The following is a 22791-nucleotide window of genomic DNA, read 5'->3' as shown; positions in this document are numbered from 1 at the left end:
GGGTGTATTGAACCCTAACAAGGGGACTGGTCAGTTTTCCTATCCACTAGGCTTAAAGGGAGCCAATCCCAGAGGCAGAAAAGAGGGGGCCTCACTACCGTCAAGAAGAAGTACAGGAACGGAGCACATCCTTTGGACTCAAGGTCCCTAAGCTTGAAGAGGAGACAAAGAGCTATAACACCAGAAATGGCATGAGACAGCGAGAAGCGGCGGCAAGCACAGCAGAGTCTAGCAGAAGAGAAACAGCAGGCATGCCAACCCACAGCTACAATGGGTACGCTGACCCACAGAGCAAGAGAGTTAAGTGCCTTCAGGCTGAGGCTTACTGGTGGATTGGGGTGCCTCCAGGCACTTACTGGTGGATTGGGGTGCCTCCAGACACTTACTGGTAGATTTAAAGAGCTTTCTAACACTTGGCTGAGCAGGACAGAGACAAGGCGGAGAGCCGAGGGGCCAAGGGGCCAAAGGGCTGAGGCATAGCTGAGAAGAAGCTGCTCTGATTGAAGAACTGTATCCTGAATTCTACCTCTTACTTTCCAATATACCCTGTAACTGTGAGTGTGGTCTGTGAGTTCTGTGTGGCCACTGCAATGAATTATCGAATCCAGCAGAGAAGAAGAGAATGCTGTGGGAGGAAAGGGTGGTAAAAAGGTTGGAGGGCAGAGGTATATCTGACTTCCACCTCACAGGAATTAGCCCTGGGCTAATGATTTTGGTTCTTTCTCTTCCCTCCTGTGAAGTTAGAACAGGTCTGATGCTGCCATGCCATTTTACACAAGCACACAAAGAAGCAGGAAAATACAATCCACAGGGAAAAGAAAAAAAATCAATCCATCAAAATCAACCTAGAAATGACACACATGATAGAATTAGTAGAAACAAACACTAAAACAGTTATTATAACCACATTCAAGAAGATTGAGCATATTAAGTAGAGACATGGAAGATATTTGAAATAGGTCCAAATCAAATTTCTAGAGAAGAAAAATACAATGCCTACAATTTTATAAAAAATTACACTGGAAGGGATTAAGAGCAAATTAGATGCTGCAGAAAAAACAATTACTGAATCTGAAGACACAGTAATAGAAACTATACAAATAAAACAGAGAGAAAAACATTGAAAAAGCAAACGGAGCATCAGTAAGTTATAGATAATATCAAGCAATCTAACATGTGAATTTGGAGTCCCCAAAGACGGGAAGACAAAAAAAATTTGAAGAAATAATAGCCAAAATTTTCTTAAATTTGATGAAAATCATAAACTCACAGATCCAAGAAGCTCCATAAACCCCAAGTACAAGAACATGAAGAAAACTACACCAAGTCATGTACTAATCAAATTGTTTAAAACTGGTGATAAAGAGAAAATTATTCTAGATTTGGGATAAAAGAAATTACAACTCGAAGGTTGAAAAACACTCTAAGGTTGAAAAAGGTAGAGAAGACTTTTGGCATCATTGCCGTATACCAATCCCATGAAGGATATAACCGTGGTCTTTAACACTTATCAAGCATAATTAAAAAAAAAAAAAAAAAACAAAGAAAAAATCAAACCCACTGCCATTGAGTTGATTCCGACTCATAGCTACCCTATAGGACAGAGCAGAACTGCCCATATAGTTTCAAGGAGCGCCTGGTGGATGTGAACTGCTGACCTTTTGGTTAGCAGCCACTTAACTGCTACGCCACCAGGGTTTTCATCAAGCATAATACCCAACCCAAATTGACTATTACCCTCTTAGTGACTGGCAAAGGAAACAGAGAACAACAGTTAACATCTAATTAGACAGGTGTTTTATACCCACTGTCCCATTTAACTCTTTAACAACCAAATGAGATAGATACTATTATTAAACCCATTTTATAGATGAAAAAACTGAAGTATAGAGAGATCAAGTAGCTTGTCCAGGGTATCACAGCTAATAAGTGGTGGAGCCTGGATTCAATCCCACAGGCAATCTGAACCCAGAGTCCACACACCTAACCACTACATTATACAGTCTCCAAGCAGAGAAACACTCATGCCCACAGGCACTAAGCAATCTGGAGGCACAATGGTAAACAATCCAGGATTCGGAACAATTTTAAATGAAAATTACAGAGAAATAGAGGAATTATAACATCTAGAGAGGAAAGAAGATAGAACACGTTTTCAAAACATAAATAAAATACCTTCTCACAGTGCCTAATATGCCCATTCTAATTTGATTATGAAGCTAATCTTGCAAAATTATGCCATTCCAGGAGACTCTAATGAAGAAACTAAGGAGCAAAGCAAATGAAAGCTACCTCTAAGGAAGCTCTAATTGCTACTAGGTTGTGTATGAAATTGTTTCAACTTTAAACATTTTTTCCCACATGTCAACCCAGAAATATCACTAAAGACACCTAATTATACAATCAATAATAAAAGTCCTCCAGAATGCTTTCATCAATCTCCAGTGTCAGACTCATGCCAATATACGAGCAACTGTGCCCCAAAGGGATTACTTCAGAATGGAACGGTGTTCATTTTGTAATAATAACTTTCAAAATGCAGCACCTGATAGAGCTGTACCTTAGGCGTCTCAAACACTTGTTCCAGGTGTATAATGTGTTCATGTTTCACACTTTTTAGGATGTTCACCTCCCGTTCAAGTAACTTCACAGCAGAGCTTCCAGCCTTAATTAATGAGGAAACATAGATTTCACATATGAATGTCATTCCTACCTGCCTTAATATAAAAGTTATCTTATATCTTTTTACTTTCTTTAAGTTCTTTTTTCAAGTAATAACAAGCAATTTATTCCTATCATCAGATTAAATTATGCCTTTTCTTTCCTTTGTCCATTTCTAAGTTATATACAATTTGGCCTCAAACCACATCTGTTTCTTGGACTATTTCTAGAATTAGCTACAACACAGTGTCTGTCCCCCAACAAAATTATTTTAATTTTTAATATACTTTTTAATATTTCCTCCAAAATCATGTTGATCGTTTGATGCCAGCACAGTACCGGCAAAAATCTATTTGCGACGGCCATCAATTGGAAAAGATAAAAGCAAAATACTTTTCTTTTGCTTTGCTTTGATACATACAAAAAGGCAAAAGAATCCACGGGCAATGAGATCCTACACTTGACCCTGCATTATGTCAGTTCCTGGTCCACTTGACCTCAAAAATTAACCTCAAAAGAGAGAGAGCTCTTGCTTCAGACTAACCTAACACCAACTTTATCTCCTACCATCTAAGTCTTAACTGTATCTGACAGCAAAAGGTAAAGGCAGGAATACCACAAGGAGTACATGGCCTCCACTCAGGATATAGGTAATTGATTGTCTACAATGTCATCCAAGAAATTTTCTCCACCCTCACCACCACTTCCGACATCCCAAATCATCACCTCTATTGATACTTAAACTGCCTTTATTTCAGAACGAGCACTGTCCTCACTTATGGGTCTTATTTCCACATAAAAATAACCCTGAAAGGAATATAAAGATCCTAGTTCCCCCACTGTGGTTAAGTTTGGGAGAGTACGTACCGGTTCTTAAAGGAGCGGAAATGGATTGATCATAAGGCAAACTCTACCTCGTTAAAATTTTACCCCTGTTTCCAATTACCTTTACCCTTCAACCACTACCATTTCAGGAATAAAGAGTATACTGTCCATCCCACTATGCCCCACTTATACAGGGTAAAAGTCACACCTAAGGTTATCCTAAAGGGTCAAAAGAATGAGTGACTGTGAGAAATGGATTTCTATATAGTCTAGATATGGAAAAGTCCCCACAATTTCTCTTCATTTCCGCCTCAATTCTCTCTGTTCCTCCCTCCTCCCAAATGGCTTGACCTGCACATAATGTAGTTATATGCTGTCCAACTCACATATTGACTATGTAAATTTATTCCACTATCTTACTGTCCTATAAATCCTCAGCATCAATACGGCTGTGGAAGATTACAAATTCCTAAAAGGTATAAATCCTCTCTGTAAAACCCTAAAATTTAATCCCTAACTCCACTTGATATCAAAGAGGCAAAGGAAATAACATCCCAGGTAACACCATGCTTCTAGGATTCTAAAGAATCCTAGAGAGGCTTCTGGATCTCCCTTTATTAAGATTTATATATTGCTTTATTAAACTTTAGGGAGAGATGATATGTACTATAATTTGGAGGGTTTGTTTTAAAGAATACAATAAAATCTATTTTATTTTATAAATGTAATATTTATTATCAAAAATCCAAGGAAAGAACACCTGAATGTTGCCATTTTGTTTATTCCCAGGCACGGAAATTTTAAAAAGAGTTGATGAAATGATCAGGTGTAAAGCCTGAGGTGAGTAATCTTAGACCCCACCTTAAAGAGAAGCCCAGTCATTTTTCACTCCAAGAAGAAATCCAGTGAGGAACACAGTGGATACAAGTAAACAGGACAGGAGATAGTTGGAAAAAAGTGGTTCAAACTGCAAGAGCAGGTAGGATGAATAAAAAGAGAATTAGCAAACAGTGAGGAAACAGGAAATCAAATAAAAGGAGAGGGTGCTGTCGAGTCAATTCTGACTCATGGCTACCTCATGTATATCAGAACAACATCAGGAGAGAGTACCAGGGCTTATAAATAGCTAAGACATTTTTAGCACACAACCCTACATTTACACATACTTAGGAACAGCCCTTACCTTCAACTCACTCTGGTAAATTTTACCTATATTTGGTTATATTGGTTATGTATTAGCTAATCCTTCCATTTGGGTTTTCCAGATAATATTTGTCTACTTGAGTTCAACAACTGGTCCCTTCTCAGAAGGCTCCAAGGGAATGACCCAGGCCTGGCCCTCAGGGTCAGAGGTAGTTCATGTTAGAGTGGAAAGCTGTACTGCCTATATCCACACTGCACTGCCTTCAGTACGATGCTGCTAATAAGCCTTACCTTTTCTTTATTCACTTTTTTAATTGCCCACTTAGTTTCTGTTTCCTTGTTTATAGCTTCAATAACCATTCCAAAGCTCCCCTGTCCCAATATTCTTCCAAAGGCATAGAATTCCTGGAGAAAAGTAAAAATCCCTTTGTCATTCATAAGATATTAAAAAGGAACACATAATACTGACAGGTATCAGCTCCAGGGAACAGAGATTCTGCTCCAGGGTAAAGCCAAATAGAAGACACTACATGTTTGTGTCAATATTAATAAGCACATCTTAATTTACCAGAAATAAGTTTTGATGAATTGCATTAAATGTCCTTTAGAAGAAAATCATAAAGATTCTAATGGAGAAATGTACAAAAGTTCAAAAGTGTAATAATTAAACCTCTTTCAAAATACATTAATGGAATATCTTTATAAAAAAGAAAAAAAAAAAAGAAGGGATGGAATATTTACACACACATAGACAATGCATTCACCCAAAAAATTATTCCAAGAACTAAGACAAAAACAAAAAAACCAAACCCACTGCCATCTAGAACTGAGAGCTATACTATAAAATCAACACCTATTCACCATTGATCAAGTACTTCCCTGCTTATCGAGTAACACTATTTCTTTATCTTCATTGTTGCTATTAAAAATCACTTATTCCTTTTGTTTTAGAAAAAGCAATATATGAAAAAATTATAATATCAGATCATTACTGAGAAGAAAGTAAAAATCACCCATAATACTACAATCCAGACCAAGAATCATTCTGCTTATAATTCAACTTCTGCTTACAAAGAGAAAGCACTGATCTTGTCAATGCTATCATTATAGTTCATATTGTAAAACAATGAACAGGTGACTCACTTATACTTTCATTTTGTGTGAATTTGGTTAGGGAGAGTCAGCCTCTCTGATCCAAATCAACTCCAGAACATGAAGAAGAGATGAGTTTCTAGATACATTGAGCATGGAGACCAGAACACAGGAAATAAGCTGAGGCAATGCCACTCGCTGGGTGAAGCCTCTGTTCAGTCAGCCAGCCAAAGTCCTCCACAGAGATGCTACCCTGTCTCTGTGTGACCACTTTCACATTCACCATGCAACAGGTAATTTAGCTATTAATGCTCCCATTTTCTACCGTCCACATTCTTATTTTCTTAAGAGAAGATTCAGTGACCAACTAATCACTCACCTCCTTCATAAAGAGCTTCCATCCAATCACCATGGAGACTGTTCTTTTTTTTTTTTTTTTTACTTCCTTCAACATGTATGCTTTGTTCCTCAAACACTACTATTACTTGCTTGCTTACAAACATTTTGGCTTGTTTTTTCTCTTGAGATGGTCTACAAGCTCCTTTAGGAGCTGATTCTTTTATATCTTTTAAAGGGGCTACCTCTTAGACTTTATAGGCAAAATACACTGAGTGTCTTAGTCATCTAGTGCTGCTGTATCAGAAATAACACAAGTTGATGGCTTTAACGAACAGAAATTTATTCTCTCACAGTCTAAGAAGCTAGAAGTTCAAATTTACGGTGCCAGCTCCAGGGGAAGGCTTTCTCTCCCTGTTGGCTCCGGAGGAAGGTCCTTGTAATCAATCTTCCTCTGGACTGGGAGCTTCTCAGCAAAGGGACCTAGGGTCCAAAGGTCGTGCTATTCTTCTAACTCTTGTTTCTTGGTGGTACGAGGTCTTCCTGTCTCTCTGCCTGCTTCACTCTTTTATATCTCGAAAGAGACTGACTTAAAAGACAACCTAATCTTGTAGATTGAGTCCTGCCTCATTAACATAACTGCCGCTAATCCCACCTCATTAATACCATAAAAAAAAAAAAATACCATAGAGATAGGATTTATAACACAGGAAAATCAAATTAGATAACAAAATGGTGGACAATCACACAATACTGGGAATCATGGCCTAGCCAAATTGACAGATATTTTGGGGGGACACAATTCAATCCATGCTACTGGGTGAATGGGGGAAAAAAGAAAGAGGGAAATGTTTGCCTTAAATATGCTAGACCTTCCTTAGATATTACCTTGTGCTATATACTTTGGTGGTTATAAAGCTGAATAAAACATAATTTCTGTTTTCTCAGCATTTATAATCTACTAAAGAGATAAATTATTATATGTCATAAAGTCATAAATTCCAGAAAAAAATATATATAATATGCCATTGTCGCTGGAGACCAGAGCTAAAATACTTGAAGAATAAGGGAAAAAGTCCGGTTGAAAGTGACGGCTTCTAAAATCAGCATGGGGAGAAAACAAATGCAAAATCCATTTAAGTTGAATTTAAAAAATGAAGAAAAGGTGAAGTAATAGCCCAATTGCCCAACTAATCTTTTTACTCTTCAACTAATTGCTTTGATATCATATAGTGGTAAAAAAATAAGAGTAAAACAACTTCTTGTTTGTAATAATTTTAAGAGGATGGTATAAAGTGATAACGTAGATCTATTTTATTGGCACAGAAGTCCATGCCATTGGGTAGATTATGAAAAGCACACAATATGATCCCGTTACAAAAATGCGTTTATGTGGGGGCACTTACACTGATGTCTGGAAAGATATTCATCTAAATATTACAAGCAGTTATCTTTGGATAGTAGAATTTTGGATGATTGTTAACATCATTCCTTTATATTCTTCTGAACTGTTAAAAAAATTTTTTAACAAGCCTGTTCATTTTATGGGGAGAAATAAGCTTTAACTTAAACTATAACTGCTAAGGTTATTTCTTTAAAATATGTATATATTTTAAATATTTCATAATTTAAAACAGGAAAAATTGAGAAGAAAAAATAGGATAAAACTTGTACGTGCAGAGAAAAAATAAAGGAAAGGTAAAAAAAAAAAAAAAACAAACCAAACCCAGTGCCATCGAGTCGATTCCGACTCATAGCAACCCTACAGGCCAGAGTAGAACTGCCCTATAGAGTTTCCAAGGAGTGCCTGGTGGATTTGAACTGCCAACCCTTTGGTTAGCAGCCGTAGCGCTTAACCACTATGCCACCAGGGTTTCCAAAGGAAAGGTAATAAATGTTAAAATTGGTTATATCTGACTGATTATTTTTATTTTCTTCTTTACTTTTCTATCTATATGTTCCTAACTTTTCACACTGAATACATTTTGCTTTCTGTATAAAAGCTCTTACGGATAAACTTGAAACTTAGTAAATTCGTGGACTTTTTTTTTTTAATGCAAGCCATTTATTTAAAGAGAGGATTTAAACTTTCCAAGCCAGAATTTCTCATGCAGTTTTTCTAATCACTCCAAATTTCTCTTAAAACAAATTTTAAAAGTGATTTAACATTAATGAAATTGAAAAGCAAACAGACAGTATCTTCTTTTTGTTGCAGTTGAACTTGATGTTAAGGGAACACATTTTAAATTAAAGAATGGTTCTGATCTGGTCTCTGCATCTTCAAGAGGTCCACACAATGACTCCACAATTGCTCTTAGTGACAGCCAAGACCTGAAGAGCAAAATGTTCTACATTTCATTTAATAAAAATGCCTTTTTTTTTTTTTTTAAGTCCATTTGGTCCTCTATGAACACAGAAAATTCCTTAGTCTTTAGTAAAAACTTTGACATATTAACAAATTATAAATTCCCTCTTAATTTTCTTTCCTTCCTTTCCTTAGAGACTTATTTTTCAACAATTTTTTCCACTAACCATTTAGTTAGAAGAAACTTGAACGTGGCTGAAAAAACAACTTTAGTTTGCTTTCTATATACCTGAATAGCAGCTCCATCATCCATCCTTATGTGAGGAACTTTTCCTTCTGTAAAGTTACCCCGACCCCATTGTTGCTGAGATGTTTTTCTCTCTACATTTGAGGTTCTTGAGAACTTGGACCAAAAAGGAATAAAAAGATTAACTTGCAAATACAACATTCTTGTTGCCAAAATAAAATCCCTAACTTAGACAATCCAATAAATCTTTAATATATACCACGATATTTACTGCATACAAGATAGTTTGCTATCTTTTTTCAAATTCTAAACCCTACACAATACGTTAGATCATTAGGCTAAGAGAGACCTTAAGAAGTCATCCACTCCAGTCATCTGAATCCAGGCAAGTTTACATGATAAACTGCACAGCAGATATATCAGAACTTACCCAATTCTTTAAAGTCATCAGAGAAGAAAACGTCATAGTTTTCTCAATCACCCTTGTTCCAAAATGGAACAATCATCTTAAATAGGTTATACATAAAAAAAAAAAAAAATTATTGGGCAGGCATTCACAAAATATGCTTCTAATCAAGATAACTTAATATACTAACAACTTAGAGACATGCACAGGGCAATGACTATACCATAAGCAATAAAAATGAGAAATAATTGCAGAGGATAATATGTGAAAAAGATACAACTTTGAGAGCAGAGAACCCTGACTTTTTTTGAACTTACCGCTCTCTCCCTCCAAAGCTATACTCTATTGACTACAGAATTCTACACAGCCTCTTCTCTGTAAAGGTGGGTACATCCAAACAGGTCTAAATGAGTGGTAATAGGGTGGATGCAACTAATGAAAATTAATTTTGTGAAGTATACTTGATATTCTATCTAGATAACCAGGAATTGTCTTAAATAATAAAACTATAACCACTCTATATTTAACTCAACCATAAATTTCATTCTGTATCAGCTGAAGAAAATGCTCAAAAATTCAAATTTAATTAAACTTGAAAAACAATTCATATCTGTATAAGCCATAAAAAAAGAAGCCGAATAACATTTCTAATTATACAGGACCCTCAGAAATAATTAATTTGGGAAATAGTTGAAAATATTCATAAAAGAAGTTACTGCCCAGCTTTGCTCACCTCATCTGTGAGAAAGAAATGTTCCTTTAATAGTTAAGAAGGCAATGAGTTAGCTGACAAGGGCCCACAGGATAGGGATAAAGCTAGGGATGGGGTTAGGGAATGGGATGGCAATCTGTGTTGAAATGCAGAATCTTTGATATTTACCAAATCTTTCCCAGGGGCAGTGTCTCTGCTGGTAATTTTTTCTTTTTTCCTTTCTGATGAAGCTAGTCGTTCTAAACTACCAACACTTGATACCGGTGACACGTGCTCCAAAGAAGTTGAGGAAACTCTTATTTTACAGGAACATACACAAAGTGTATCTTCCTGAGTATCAGATGAACATTTGGGGCATTCTGTGGATTTTTTACCCAAACCACTACTATCAGCCATTTGCTTAATTCTGCAACACAACTTGAGAAGAAAGGTGTTCCCACTGTTTGAGGAAGAGAGTCAGACCAAAAAGGTAAGTTGATGGCAAAAACAGTTACTTCCAACCGGTGAGGTCCTTAGGTTAATGATGTACAAGATTCATCATCACGCATGAGAGCTGCAGAAAGAAAAGCAATCACCATTTAGAATATGATCTTTCTTATCTTACTACCCTCCTAGAAATCAGAGAAAAACTAACAACTAGCAGCACTAAAACCATTCTGCCTAGGCATGAAAGGTTAATATTTACAACAAAATTGGGAAATACCATTTCTAAAAACCAGTGGGTTCTCATTTTTCAAAACTGAATTCCTGCAAGTCAGACATTTTATTTACTTTACAATTAAATGAACCACCCTCTGTTCAGGACCATAAAATGGCAGAAAAGCATGGTGTTTTGTTTGGGTTATGAAATCAATTTAATAGGTTGATATCAACTTTTTAAAACAAAGTAGAATTGGTAACAGTATTTTACAAAGATCCTTGGTAAATTTTGTGAAACTTTTACTTTAATTATATAGATATGTATATATACAATGTGTGTGTAGGCATGTGTGTAATTGGTAACAACATACGATGTATTTCTTAATGTAGGTTGTGGTCAAAAAAAGATTTAAAAGTACTGGTCTAAAACATACATTACTGTGGTTTTAAAATTTAAACTTTATCCTACTTATTATTAGTATAATTTCCCATTACACATTTCACAAAGCAGTGGATAATTTGATTTTATAAAACTACTTAATGTTAAAAGTTCAAAGACAATATTAGAAGTATCCTCATTTTTATACTCATATAGCAAAAATAGGAACTAACGGGTGTTTTTTTCCTAGAGTCTAGAACAAGTATGCCCAGCAGTCTATCTAACTAGGGTCATCAGCAGTTGTATGGTGGCAAGCTGGAAGAACCTGAGCTGAGAAAATGGAGAATGTGATCTGCAACACATATAGACAGTACCTTGAGAAACTCCAGAAGTAACTGGGAGTACAACTGTTACAGGCTTGTGCTATAGTGTTTCAAATATGTTTTAATAAAGTATACTTTGTAGTCTCAGGTTCATAAGGCTGAAGATATATGGAATATACTTTGCCCTTTGAACCCAAATAAACTTGATTAGAATAGGAAGTTAGTTATCTTTATTTCATTAAAAAAAATCTTTGTAGTCTTAGTTGTCTAAGACTGGCTTTTTAACCAGAAATGGGTGCTAACGTTTATCAGATCCTTATCTATTGATATTATCAGATTTTTTCTTATTTGATATTTTGATATGTTGTATTTAAATTTTTCTTAATATTATTCTTGCATTTATAGAATGAATCCTACTTGATCACAATCTATGGTTCTTTTAATACACTGAAAAATTGCCATATTTGTATTTTACTTAATTTTCACAGTTATAATCATAATAAACTATTTTATAATTTTCCTTTTCTAGCCATCTTTGTCAGATTTTAATACAGAATTCTGGCTAGTTTCATAAAATACAGTATCTTTTCATTTTGCATTACTTGGTAACAATCTGTAGAGAATGGGAATCTACAGGAAAACCTTCCAGGCCAGGAGGGTTTTATGAACGATACTGCTTGTAGCTTTTCCAATATTCATTCTCCCATTCTTCCCTACTAACAGAATCCTGACTTTGTTCAGGGCAGAAATGTGCTCATTAAAAACCTACATTCCCTGAGCCCAGAAGAACTAGATGGTACCCAGCTACTACCACTGACCACTCTGACAGGGATCACAATAAAGGGTCCTGGACAAAGCAGGAGAAAAAATGTAGAACAAAATTCAAATTCACACACAAAAAAAGAGACCAAACGTATTGGCCTGACAGAGACTGGAGGAACCCCTGAGATTATGGCCCCCAAACACCCTGCTAACTCAGAACTGAAGCCACCTTTCAGCCAAAGATTAAACAGACCTATAAAACAAACAATAACACATTCAAGGAACCTGGTTCTTAGTTCAATCAAGTGTACAAGACCAAATGGGAAACACCTGTCCAAAGCAAAGATGAGAATGCAGGAAGGGACAAGAAAACTGGATGAATACACACAGAGAACCCAGGGTGGAAAGGGAAAGGGGGAGAGTGCTGACACATTGGAGGGACTGCAACTAATGTTACAAAACAATGTGTGTACAAAATTTTTTAATGAAAAACTAATATGCACTGTTAACTTTCACCTAAAGCATACACATACAAAGATGGGAAAAAAAAACACAAAACTATATTCCTGGCCTCCCTTGCAGATAGGCGCAGCCATGTGACTGATGGCCATGAAGCACAGAAAGCAAGCAATGCTTGAAAACGGAAAATTATAAACCAGTTTAATTTATTATTATAACCTTTATTAAAAGCCGAAAAACAAAGGATAAAAATATTCTAAGCAAGCAGTAAAATAAAAAAAAAATGTTAAAAGTTTGATTAAGGGGCAAAATTTAAAACACATGAACAGAAATGACAGAGAAATGCATGCTTTGCTGAATTTTGCCTGTAAGGCCCCAAACAGACTGATCCCTCCCTACCTCTCAATTTTCATTGCTCTAGATAACACCAAGCTCCTTGCTGTTCCTTGAATATGCCAAGCACTCCTCCATCCCAAGGCTTTTGCCCTGCCTGCCTCCTCTGCCTATGGTGCTCTTCACTCACATATTTACATGGCTTGCTCTCCCTTCACTGTAGTTTCTGCTCCTTTGAGAGATCTTTCCTAACCACCTCATTCAAAATGGCAGACCTGTTCACTCTGACCTTTTACCCTGCTTTATTTTTCTTCCTTGCACTTACCATTTTCATTCAGGAGATTTTATAGTAGACTTCTTTCCTACTCTTAGGGAACAGATGATTCCCATATAAACTGTTTCATAGCAATGAAAAGTCATTCAGCTAATTGTATCATTTTATTAAGTTAAAATAACCAAACTCTGGCCACGGTGGAGCTCCAAAAAAGGAAGGGGAGGGGGTGGTTCTACAGGCCAATATCATTTGTGAATAGATGCAAAAATCCTAAGTGCTATACACGTATTTATACCAGGTAATGTGTACACTGTATTCTAAAGATTTTTAGATAGAAATATTAAACAAGTCATCCCAATAAGTGTGACCTTTCCTCAAAGCTGTAGGAAAAGATAGACATTAATCCTTCTGCTGTGATTAAAACATTATGGTGAGCGCAAAGAAACGTATACAAAAAGTACCCTCCAGACAGGCAGAGTGAAAAGAAAAAGCAATGGATGTCCAGGGACAGACTACCCAATTAGCAAGCTAAGCACATGCTTAGGGCATCAACAAAACAGGGGCACCAGCTGTCCAAAGCAAAACTCATGGATGCCAAGCAGACAGGACACCAGGAAAAGCCAGCCACAGTGGAAGGGAGCTGGCACTAAATGAAACTGATACCAGCTCCTGCGTGAGAATGTGTTGGCCGGAAATAAAGTTCACATGGGTTCACAAGGGTGCGCGTGTGCAAAGGTGTTTAAGCTATGAGGCTCCTACCACTTCAACACCTTCACTGACATCTGTCTCCTATGGTCCTTTCCCATGTAACTGAAACTCCTTATCTTGGTAGGTCTCTTGGGAGCATACTATTTCTTTCTAATAAACAAGAGGTAGGGATGGGCTGTTGAGTCTAACTCTTGCTACATTCACAGAATAGGCAACTGAACCCAACATGAGTGGTTACTGGGCAAGGACAGATTATATTAGTAGATAACAGGCCTCTGATCCATTTTGAGAGAACCGTTTTGTACGTCCACATCTGCTGATCTGGCAACTCCAGCCAGGATACACGTATATATACAACTCACATATCCCGAAATTTTTTTTTTTTTTTTTACGCATGAGTAAGCAGAGGGGGGCACCACAGATTATCAGTGTTTAGGGTCCTCACTGCCTTAATCTGGCCCTGTTGATGCCCCTAAATGCACACACACACACACACACACACACATACACACTACAAATGCTTGACTTTGTTTATCAAGTACATGTAGCGAGACAAAGAAAACTCAGAATGTATACATACACACTTCGCAAAATGATTGAACTACAGGGCTTCGAAGAAAATGCTTTACGCTTCAGGTTAAATATAAAGCCTATAACCATCAATGACTCAGAGCAGTGAAGTAGATCTGAAAATAACAACCATTCTGTTGAGGAAAAATAGCGCTTTTCTCTTTGCAGGTGTAGAAAAGTCCCATGTTTTTCATGTGTGTAAGGTATCATTTTACATGTGCATTAAGAATACTGATTTTTATGGTACTTTTTATAAGAAACTGAAAGAAGAGTTCATAATGTAAAGGTTTACTTAAGCTGTAGCTGAGTTCCTTCATTATAAACAATACTCCTAAAAGCATGCTTACTATATCCTTCAAGTTTTACAAAATATGTATTCCTACACATTTTCAACAGAATCTTTAAATATTAAATTCCCATTTTAGATTTTTTTGTGTGTGTATCTAGAAAGTTATTCTTTTCTTAGCTTTATGCAGAAAGCATTTTCTTTAATTTCTCATCGATTTCCCAATAAACCATATAATAATATCACTGACGCTGACATAGAATTCTTGCTCCAGTTTGATTTATCAATTGCCATACAAGTATTTAGTACCTGTACTCAGAAAGCATAGGAGTTCCTATTACTCACGGAGGATTTTCATTCCTGCTCTCCAACCATCCAACCACTACATTTGCCAAAGTAATGTTCTACTTTCTTACTGCAGCAATTCTAAAACAATAGGTTGAACAGTTGCATGCAAAATTTCTTGACAAGAATTAGATTTCAAATTTAATTTCTTTTTGGCTCGCTGAATTCTAATTATTTTAGCTTAAACAAAAACCAAAGTAAAACAAACATTTACTCACATTTATTTCTTTTCCATTTATGGATTGATCTGAAAGATTTGTTACTAAAATAAATCTACTATCTAACAGGCCAAATGATGTCATTCACATTTTAGGGGCATAAAATCAATTATGTATTGCAAACCTAACATATCTTTATGTAAACACAAAGATTAATAGCTCTTCTTCTACAGAATCATGAAATTATGTTTAAATGTGGTTTTAGATATAAAAAGACATTAGAAAATCAAATAAACTTTCTAATGTAATACTGTTTCTTTGTGTTCCCAAAGACTGGGCATTCATAGGTATTAGACATAATGTAAACAAATAAACTAAGTTCAAATATGTTAGTATTTAACTAGTGTATGAGATTTCCTTTGGCTACAAATTTTCATTTTATTTTCAGAATTAAGACAAGTCAATGGAACAACTCTAATACTGCAAATCTTTGAGCTTTTATTTAAGCACAAAAAGGTCTCTTACATATTAGCCCAAGAAGATATATTTACAGCAATTTTCTCAAGAAAATGAACACAAAAATGGTTTTATGAGATATAACTAGCTAAAATTTTCTTCCCCAAAAGCAATTTTTTAGGTTCCTTTGCTAAGACTGTGTCTACAAGGAATCTAAACAGTCAATTCAGTCAAAATTGTGTTCAATTCAAGTGAAGAAGAAAAAAATTTATGGATTGTCTGATATTATGCAGACCAAGCTGAATGGTGGAATATTCACTTTTCAACTACTTATTTTCATAATATTCTTATAGAGCCTAAAGAGGGACCAAATGAGCTTTCAAGATCACAGCATTATATTTTAAAGGAAACTAGTACTTGGTCACTACTTCCATTAAGGACAAGATTATGGAAATGAATCTGAGTCTATGTTGTCTTATAAGGAATATAGTATATTGAAAACTTATACTATTTCTGAGATAATTTTAAATGTCTAATGATTAATGCATGCTATTAGGGTTTTTTTTCTATTTTAATTTACATAATTTTCCTCACTGATTGAGCTGTACTCCAGAAGGACAGTTTTAAATGTGGACCCCACACTACAGTTTAAGGTAAGAAAAGACATTTTACTAAGATGGTTTGGCTCAAAAAGCCTGGGTAAAACCAGGACAGCCTCTCTCGCTCTCTCTGAATCTTTCCTGTTGTTATCCACTGTCTTTTCTCCCTGTATAATACAAGCAACCAGACTCCAGGGGTCTTTATACCAGCACAGGCTCTTCTTTGTATATGACAGGCCTTCAGTGAAAATTTCTGAGTATTGATTTTGTGAGAAAGACCTAGAATCACAGATGACTTGGGCAGAAAAATAGGCAGTTGTATAGGAAAAATCATCAAAGAAAGGAGGCATTCAAATAGAGGAAGGATATCTCAAAAAGAATATGAGGGCTCTCTTCATAGATCTAAGGAGGATTAAACCTAAGGGATTAGATGTCTATCTGATTCGAAGAGAGCGTTCACACCAATTTCAATCTGATATAAAGGATTTCCTAACATTTACAGCTATTAAAGATAAAAGGAAAGGGTATCTCAGTTGCTAGAAGTGTTTGGGTAGAGGTTGGAAGGTCAGCTGGCAGGGGAGCCAAAGAGAGCATTTAAACATAGACTAGGATATCTTGAGGTTCTGTCTAGCCCTAAAAGTCTACAAAGATCAATCAGTCCTTCCAACAATCATCTAAGACCTACTAGACACTTAAAGGTAGTTGAACTCACCTCCATTGTAGAGGTTTCAACATTATAATGGGAGCCCTGCTTTCCTACCTCAAACCAGAAAAAAAAACATTTACAGCCTCAAAATTCACCTGAACCAATCTGTAACGGAGTAGCACTGTTAGAAATTTCCACGGGTGAGAGTGACAGTGAGAAGGAGGAAGGGGATAACTTGGAGGGCTGGCTGAAAAAGGTTTTGAGGATGTGCTGAGGGGTACTGGCCTTGACTAGAAAAGAAAAAGCTCAAAGGTAAAAGAAAATATAAGAAAAAGGAAATAAGACCTCCTTATCCCCCTTTAGGAAATACGAGAACATTCAAAAAAGAAAAAAAACCAAACCCGCTGCTGTCGAGTCAATTCTGACTGACAGCAACCCTATAGGACAGAGAAGAACTGCTCCATAGAGTTTCCAATGAGTGCCTGGTGGATTCAAACTGCCAACCCTTTGGTTAGCAGCTGTAGCACTTAACCAGTATGCCACCAGTGTTTCCACGAAAACATTAGGTGAAGAGTTAATAGGCAAGCGGGATATAGCAGTAAGTACAATGCTGTCAATAGACCCTAGAAGAGAAGTAGTAGAATCATTCCGAGGATCATGGCATGAATATTCACTGTGCTCCATTCAGTAAGCCTCAAAGAAAAGAGTCTCCAGGTACTGAGCAATCCTAATCCAACAAGCAACACACCAATAAGATCAGGAATTTGATGGCAAGTTTGAGAGGTTTGCTATTTTCATATACTAAGCACTGGTTAACTAATTTGCATAAGTTAATATATTAATATAAAATCCTATGGTCAGAATGCCTGTCCTGTACTCCAAATATTCCCAGGAGTACTGAAAGAAAGGAATATAGTAAGACAGCAACTTTCCATGAAACTAGTTTGCTAAGAAAATGTGTATATAATACTCCAATCCAGATGTCTCATGCCATATGAGAAAAGGCATTCTGACCCTCAAGATAATGTTCCAATCCTGGGAACACAGCCTTGGAAATTCTACGGGGTAGTTCTACCCTGTCCCATAGGGTCACTACGAGTCAGAATCGATGCCATGGCAAGTTTTTTTTTTTTTTAAGACAACTTACACCTTGTGCCAGACCTCTGTAAACTGAACAACTCCAGTCTACAGACAACACCAACGACAGCATCCATAGTCCCTGATTTCACGTTTCAGTAGAAATGTTAAAGTTAAGAAAACAGAAAATAACAACAAAAACTACTTCTTTGAACTGTGAGTCCCTCCAAGGCAGGAACCATGTCCTATTCACATTGTTATCTTGTATCCAGCAAAAGGCATCAATTAAATAAGGATTATTGATGGAAAGTGACTCACTGATTGACAAAAACAGTGTTTTTAGAGCCTCCAAATGTAATATATAATGCATATGCTTAGTGTAAAGAGCCAGTGGCCTATCATGTAAACAAGGCCCGAATGTCCTTACGAAAGTTCCCTCATCAAAAAACTGCACCACAACCCAACCCTCACTTCATCTCATAGCTCTCACTTTAGAACAAAATACTAAAACTCTTACACCAAGCCCTGAGCTCATTCCTCTAAATCTCCACCTGCTTCTGAAAGGTTCCCTGTCAGACAAGATGTTAAAAATGCTCCCCCATCTACATGTTCTAGTTAAGACTTTTGGTTTTCAGGAGTCTAGAAGGATACGAACACCTAAATACTTACTTAGGTGACTGTCTTAGTTATCCAGTGCTGCTGTAATAGAAATACCACAAGTGTGTGACTTTAACCAACAGAAATTTATTTTCTCACAGTTTAGGAGGCTAGAAGTCTGAATTTGGGGCGCAGGCTCTAGGGGAAGGTTTTCTCTCTCCGTTGGCTCTAGAGGGAGTTACTTGTCACTTTTCAGCTTCTGTTTCTTGACTCCTTGGAGACTCTTGTGGTGTGGTATCTCTCTTCCCTCATCTGTGCTTCCTTACTGCTTAAGCTGCTCTTTTGTATACCAAAAGAAAACTATTTAAGACACTGCCTATACTAATATTGCCATGTTAACATAACAAACCCCGTTCCCAAATGAGATTACAAGCACAGGGATAGTGGTTAGGATGTACAACACATATTTTGAGGGGACACAATTCAATATAACAGTGATGAACCAGATTGTTAAACCCAAAGAGTTTCTGCTGGCCTCATTAAGTCCTAAACAACCATGGGCCTTGGTCATAATACACCTTATTACTAAGATCCCCATATTTAAATATAGCTCATTATTTTGGGCAGATAATGTAACTAGCAATAACTGTTAATTTTCCTTCATGATAAAATATGTATATGGTTGCCAAGGCCAAAAAAAAAAAACTCATAGGAGACGTTTATTAACCTTCCTACGTTCGCTAGCCAAATCAACTTGAGTAAGGATGCCTATTTTCTATACAAGCCTATTTTCTTCACTCCTAGTAATGAACCCTTTATCCACAGAACACAAACCCCAAACTTCTAGCCAGAACAAAAGCATTTAGAATCTCATATCTCAGGAATCAAAGTGGCATGGCTGTTACTTTCAGTAAGATAGGAAAGATAAGAGAAAAGTCAGTGTCTGGCACCAGGGCCAACCAATAAGACTTAAAATGCCACTTAATGGCAGGGGTTCTGTAAGTCCGGCCAGAAGAGTACTCAGAGGTCAATTATGAGTCAAGCGAAAAGCACCAGAGGTCCAAGTAGTTCTAACAGATAAGAACAGGTCAACTCAGATCTAGTTGTCTGATAGTTTATGCATGTAGCCATTAAACATTTGCTAAATACCTGTTATGTACCAAGAATTATATTGGGTGCTGCGGATAAAGACATAATCAAGACATAAACTAATGAAACCAAACCAAACCCACTGCCGTCGAGTCGATTCCAACTCATAGCGGAATCAAGACATAGAACTTGCTAATAAAGACAATGATCCAAAAAAACAAACCCATTGCCATCTAGCTGATTCTGACTCATAGTGACCCTACAGGACAGAGTAGAACTGCCTCACAGGGTTTCCAAGAAGCAGTTGGTGGATTCGAACTGCCAACCTTTTGATTAGCAACTGAGCTCTTAACCACTGTGTCACCAGGGCTCCGAAGATAATGGTAAGTACATACTAAGTACAAAGAAAGGTGACACAAAAGAGGGGAGGGGCCAGGGAGGTAACATGACCTAGTGAGAAACATAATTTTTAGACTCAAACAGACCAAGATTCAAATTCTGCCTCTACTACTTATTAGCTCAGTTCCCTTATATGTAAAGATAGTAACTATCTTTTAAGATTGTTGAGGGGACTAACTAGGTAACAACTATAAAGTGCTTAGTATTTTGCCTGGCACTTATTATTGGTTTAAAAACCATTATCACTTGCTGTGGGAAAGGTCAGAGAAGGTTCATGGGGCAGGTGATACTCACACTAAGTCTTAAATAATGAGTTGGAATTCACCTGGTGAACAAGTCAATTTACTGCTCTTCAGACAGAGACACCAACCAGCACATGGAAGAGCCCAGAGCTGAGAACATTTCTGACTCTCAAGTCAGAAATGTTGCCCCAGGGAGGCGGAGCCAACATGGCGCTATAGACCAAAGCATCATGCTGTCCCTGTGCACAAAGACCCAAAAAACTAAGTAAAACAGATGTAAATGTCAATCCTGGAACCCTAAGCATCAAATGAAGAGCTAATCAGATCAAGCGCTGAGTGAAAGAAGAAATTGACAGCAAGGAGAGCTATGAAGTGGAGGTCCTCTGTCCACTAATGCGGCACAGCTTCACCATCTTGGAGCATAGCAAGCAATGACCTTGAGCAAGGAGTATGGGAAGGCAACTTCACAGAGCTCCCAACAAGAGACAGTGTACCTAGTAACTAGAGATACACTTTCCCACCCCTCACCCTTCTGTCCTGTACTCAGCTTCTACTGCTTTCCAATGAACCACAGTCGCTCCACCGGAGAGACACTGGCTCACTGCTGCCTCAGGTCCACCCTGTACCCCCTGGCCATCTCCTTCAGTGCCGTATTTTTTTCTTTTTCTTTCTCTCTTTTCCTCCTCCCTCTCACTTAGACCTCTGTGTTGCCTACGACCCTTCCTGACAGGTTGTGCTGCACCACCCAGTGAGAGAGGCACCAGCTCGCCACCACCTTGGTTCTGCCCTATCCCTCCCAACAGCCAGTTCCCTCAGCGTTGTTTTGTTTTTGTTTCTTCTCTCTTTTCCCTTCCTGCCTTTTCTTCCTCCCATCCACCTAGCCCTGTGTGCCACCTCTGCCCCTTCTCGATAGGCCGTGCCACACCACTTGCTAGAGAGGCACCAGCACATGGCCTCCCTGGGTCTGTTCTGCTGACTCCCACCATGCCGCCATTTTCTTTTGCTTTTGTTTCTCTTCTTTCTCTTCCTTCTCTCTCCCATCTAGCTCCACATATCACATCCTCTCCCTTCCCTCCTGTCTCTCTGCACTGCCCACTGAGCACTGCACCCTCGAGTTTCACCTATGCGGACCCCCACATCCTCAGATCCAGCCCCATGCTGCTCACCAGCCCCATCCTGTTGAGTGCCACAATCCTGAGCAGCACTGGCGTGGACCTCTGGACTCTGCCCTGCTGAGTACCACACCCCCAACTGGCACCAGTGTGGACCTTCAGACACCCAGACCCCAACCCATATCACCCCCCGGCCCCAATCCACCAAGTGCCACATCCCCAAGAGGCACCGACACAGATCCCTGGACCTCTGGCCCACATCACCCCTGATGCCATCCTACCAAGCACAGCAACCCCAAGCAGCACTAGCATGGACCCTCAGACCACCAGACCCCATCCTGTACCACCCCCTGGAGCTGCCCCACAGACTGCCACACCCCTGAATGGGACCTGCACAGACCTCAGGACTCCCAGAGCCTGCTCTGCTGCACTGCACCCATACCCACCCCACTGGCCCCAGTTTGTGCTGCAGACAAAAGATCCATCCCCACCCCTCCACCCCTGCTAGACCTGCTTTATTATGCCCACAGACAAGCAAGCAACAAAACAGCCAGCCCGCCCACGGAAACATAACCAAATAAAACAAAAAAGCAGGACAAAACAAACAAACCTATAATCAATAAACAAAAATAATTCCTAAATGGGAGACAGAAGAAAATATCATAACACATTAAAAAAAACAGAACAGGATGATTCCAGTAAGCGACCAAAATAAAACACAAGATTACCTTCTGGTAGAAGAAAAGGCACTAGAACTACCTGATAGGGAATTCAAAAGTCTAGTATTCAGGGCTCTCCAAGAGATTACAAAAGAGATGAAGGAAAACACAGACAAAACTAAGGGGACAAAAAAAAAAAAAAAAAGACAGAATCATGGAAAATACAGACAAAATCAGAGAAAACACAGAAAAAGCAATGGAAGAATAAAAAAAAAATACAACAACAAAATGTCAAAATAAACAATCAGAAATCATACGAAAACAGCAATTAGAAATTCAAAAGATAAACAACAAGATTTCAGAAATGGGACAATGCAATAAATGTTTCAGGAGCAAATTTGAAACAATGGAAGACAGGATCAGCAAAATTGAAGACAAATATACAGATACCACTTCGTTTCAGGAAAAAAAACAAAGAAAACTTAAGAACTATGTGTGATATAATCAAGAGCAAAAATTTACGTATGATCAGAGTTCCAGAACAGGGGAGAAAATGGAAAACACGGAGAGGCTCACTAAAGATCTGAGGACAGAAAACTTCCCTAATATCATGAAAGATGAAAAGCTGACCATCCAAGAAGCTCAACAACCCCCATAAAGGATAGACTCCTAAAGAAAGTCACCAAAATATATCATAATCACACAAAAACCAAAGACAAAGAAAGAATACTGAGAGCTGCTTCAGAAAAATGAAAAGTCACATACAAAAGGGAAACAATAAGACTAGGCTCTGATTACTCAGCAGAAGCCATGCAGGCAAAAAGGCAACTGCATGACATATATAAAACCTTGAAAGAAAAAAATTGCCAGCCAAGCATAATATATCCTGCAAAATTCTTACCCAAATATGATGGTGAAACTAGGAGATTTCCAGATAAACAGAAACTAAGGG

The 22791-nt window shown here is 37.7% G+C and overlaps 1 protein-coding gene across 1 annotated transcript in view; it reads right to left on the bottom strand.

Annotated features, from left to right (window-relative positions):
• STK33 (serine/threonine kinase 33) overlaps positions 1-10330 on the bottom strand; it is a 75626-nt gene extending 65296 nt beyond the window's left edge. Inside the window, exons 1-4 of the mRNA XM_023550872.2 lie at positions 9896-10330; positions 8652-8765; positions 4921-5034; positions 2561-2665 (exon numbers count right to left, since the gene is read on the bottom strand). Of these exons, the coding sequence (XP_023406640.1) occupies positions 2561-2665; positions 4921-5034; positions 8652-8765; positions 9896-10123 (561 nt within the window). The 5' untranslated portion in view covers positions 10124-10330. The remainder of the gene's footprint in view (positions 1-2560; positions 2666-4920; positions 5035-8651; positions 8766-9895) is intronic.
• Positions 10331-22791: the final 12461 nt, after the last annotated feature.

Source organism: Loxodonta africana, chromosome 7 (assembly GCF_030014295.1).
Source record: "Loxodonta africana isolate mLoxAfr1 chromosome 7, mLoxAfr1.hap2, whole genome shotgun sequence".
Taxonomy (NCBI): Eukaryota; Metazoa; Chordata; class Mammalia; order Proboscidea; family Elephantidae; genus Loxodonta; species Loxodonta africana.
This window is presented reverse-complemented; position numbering and strand designations above follow the sequence as displayed.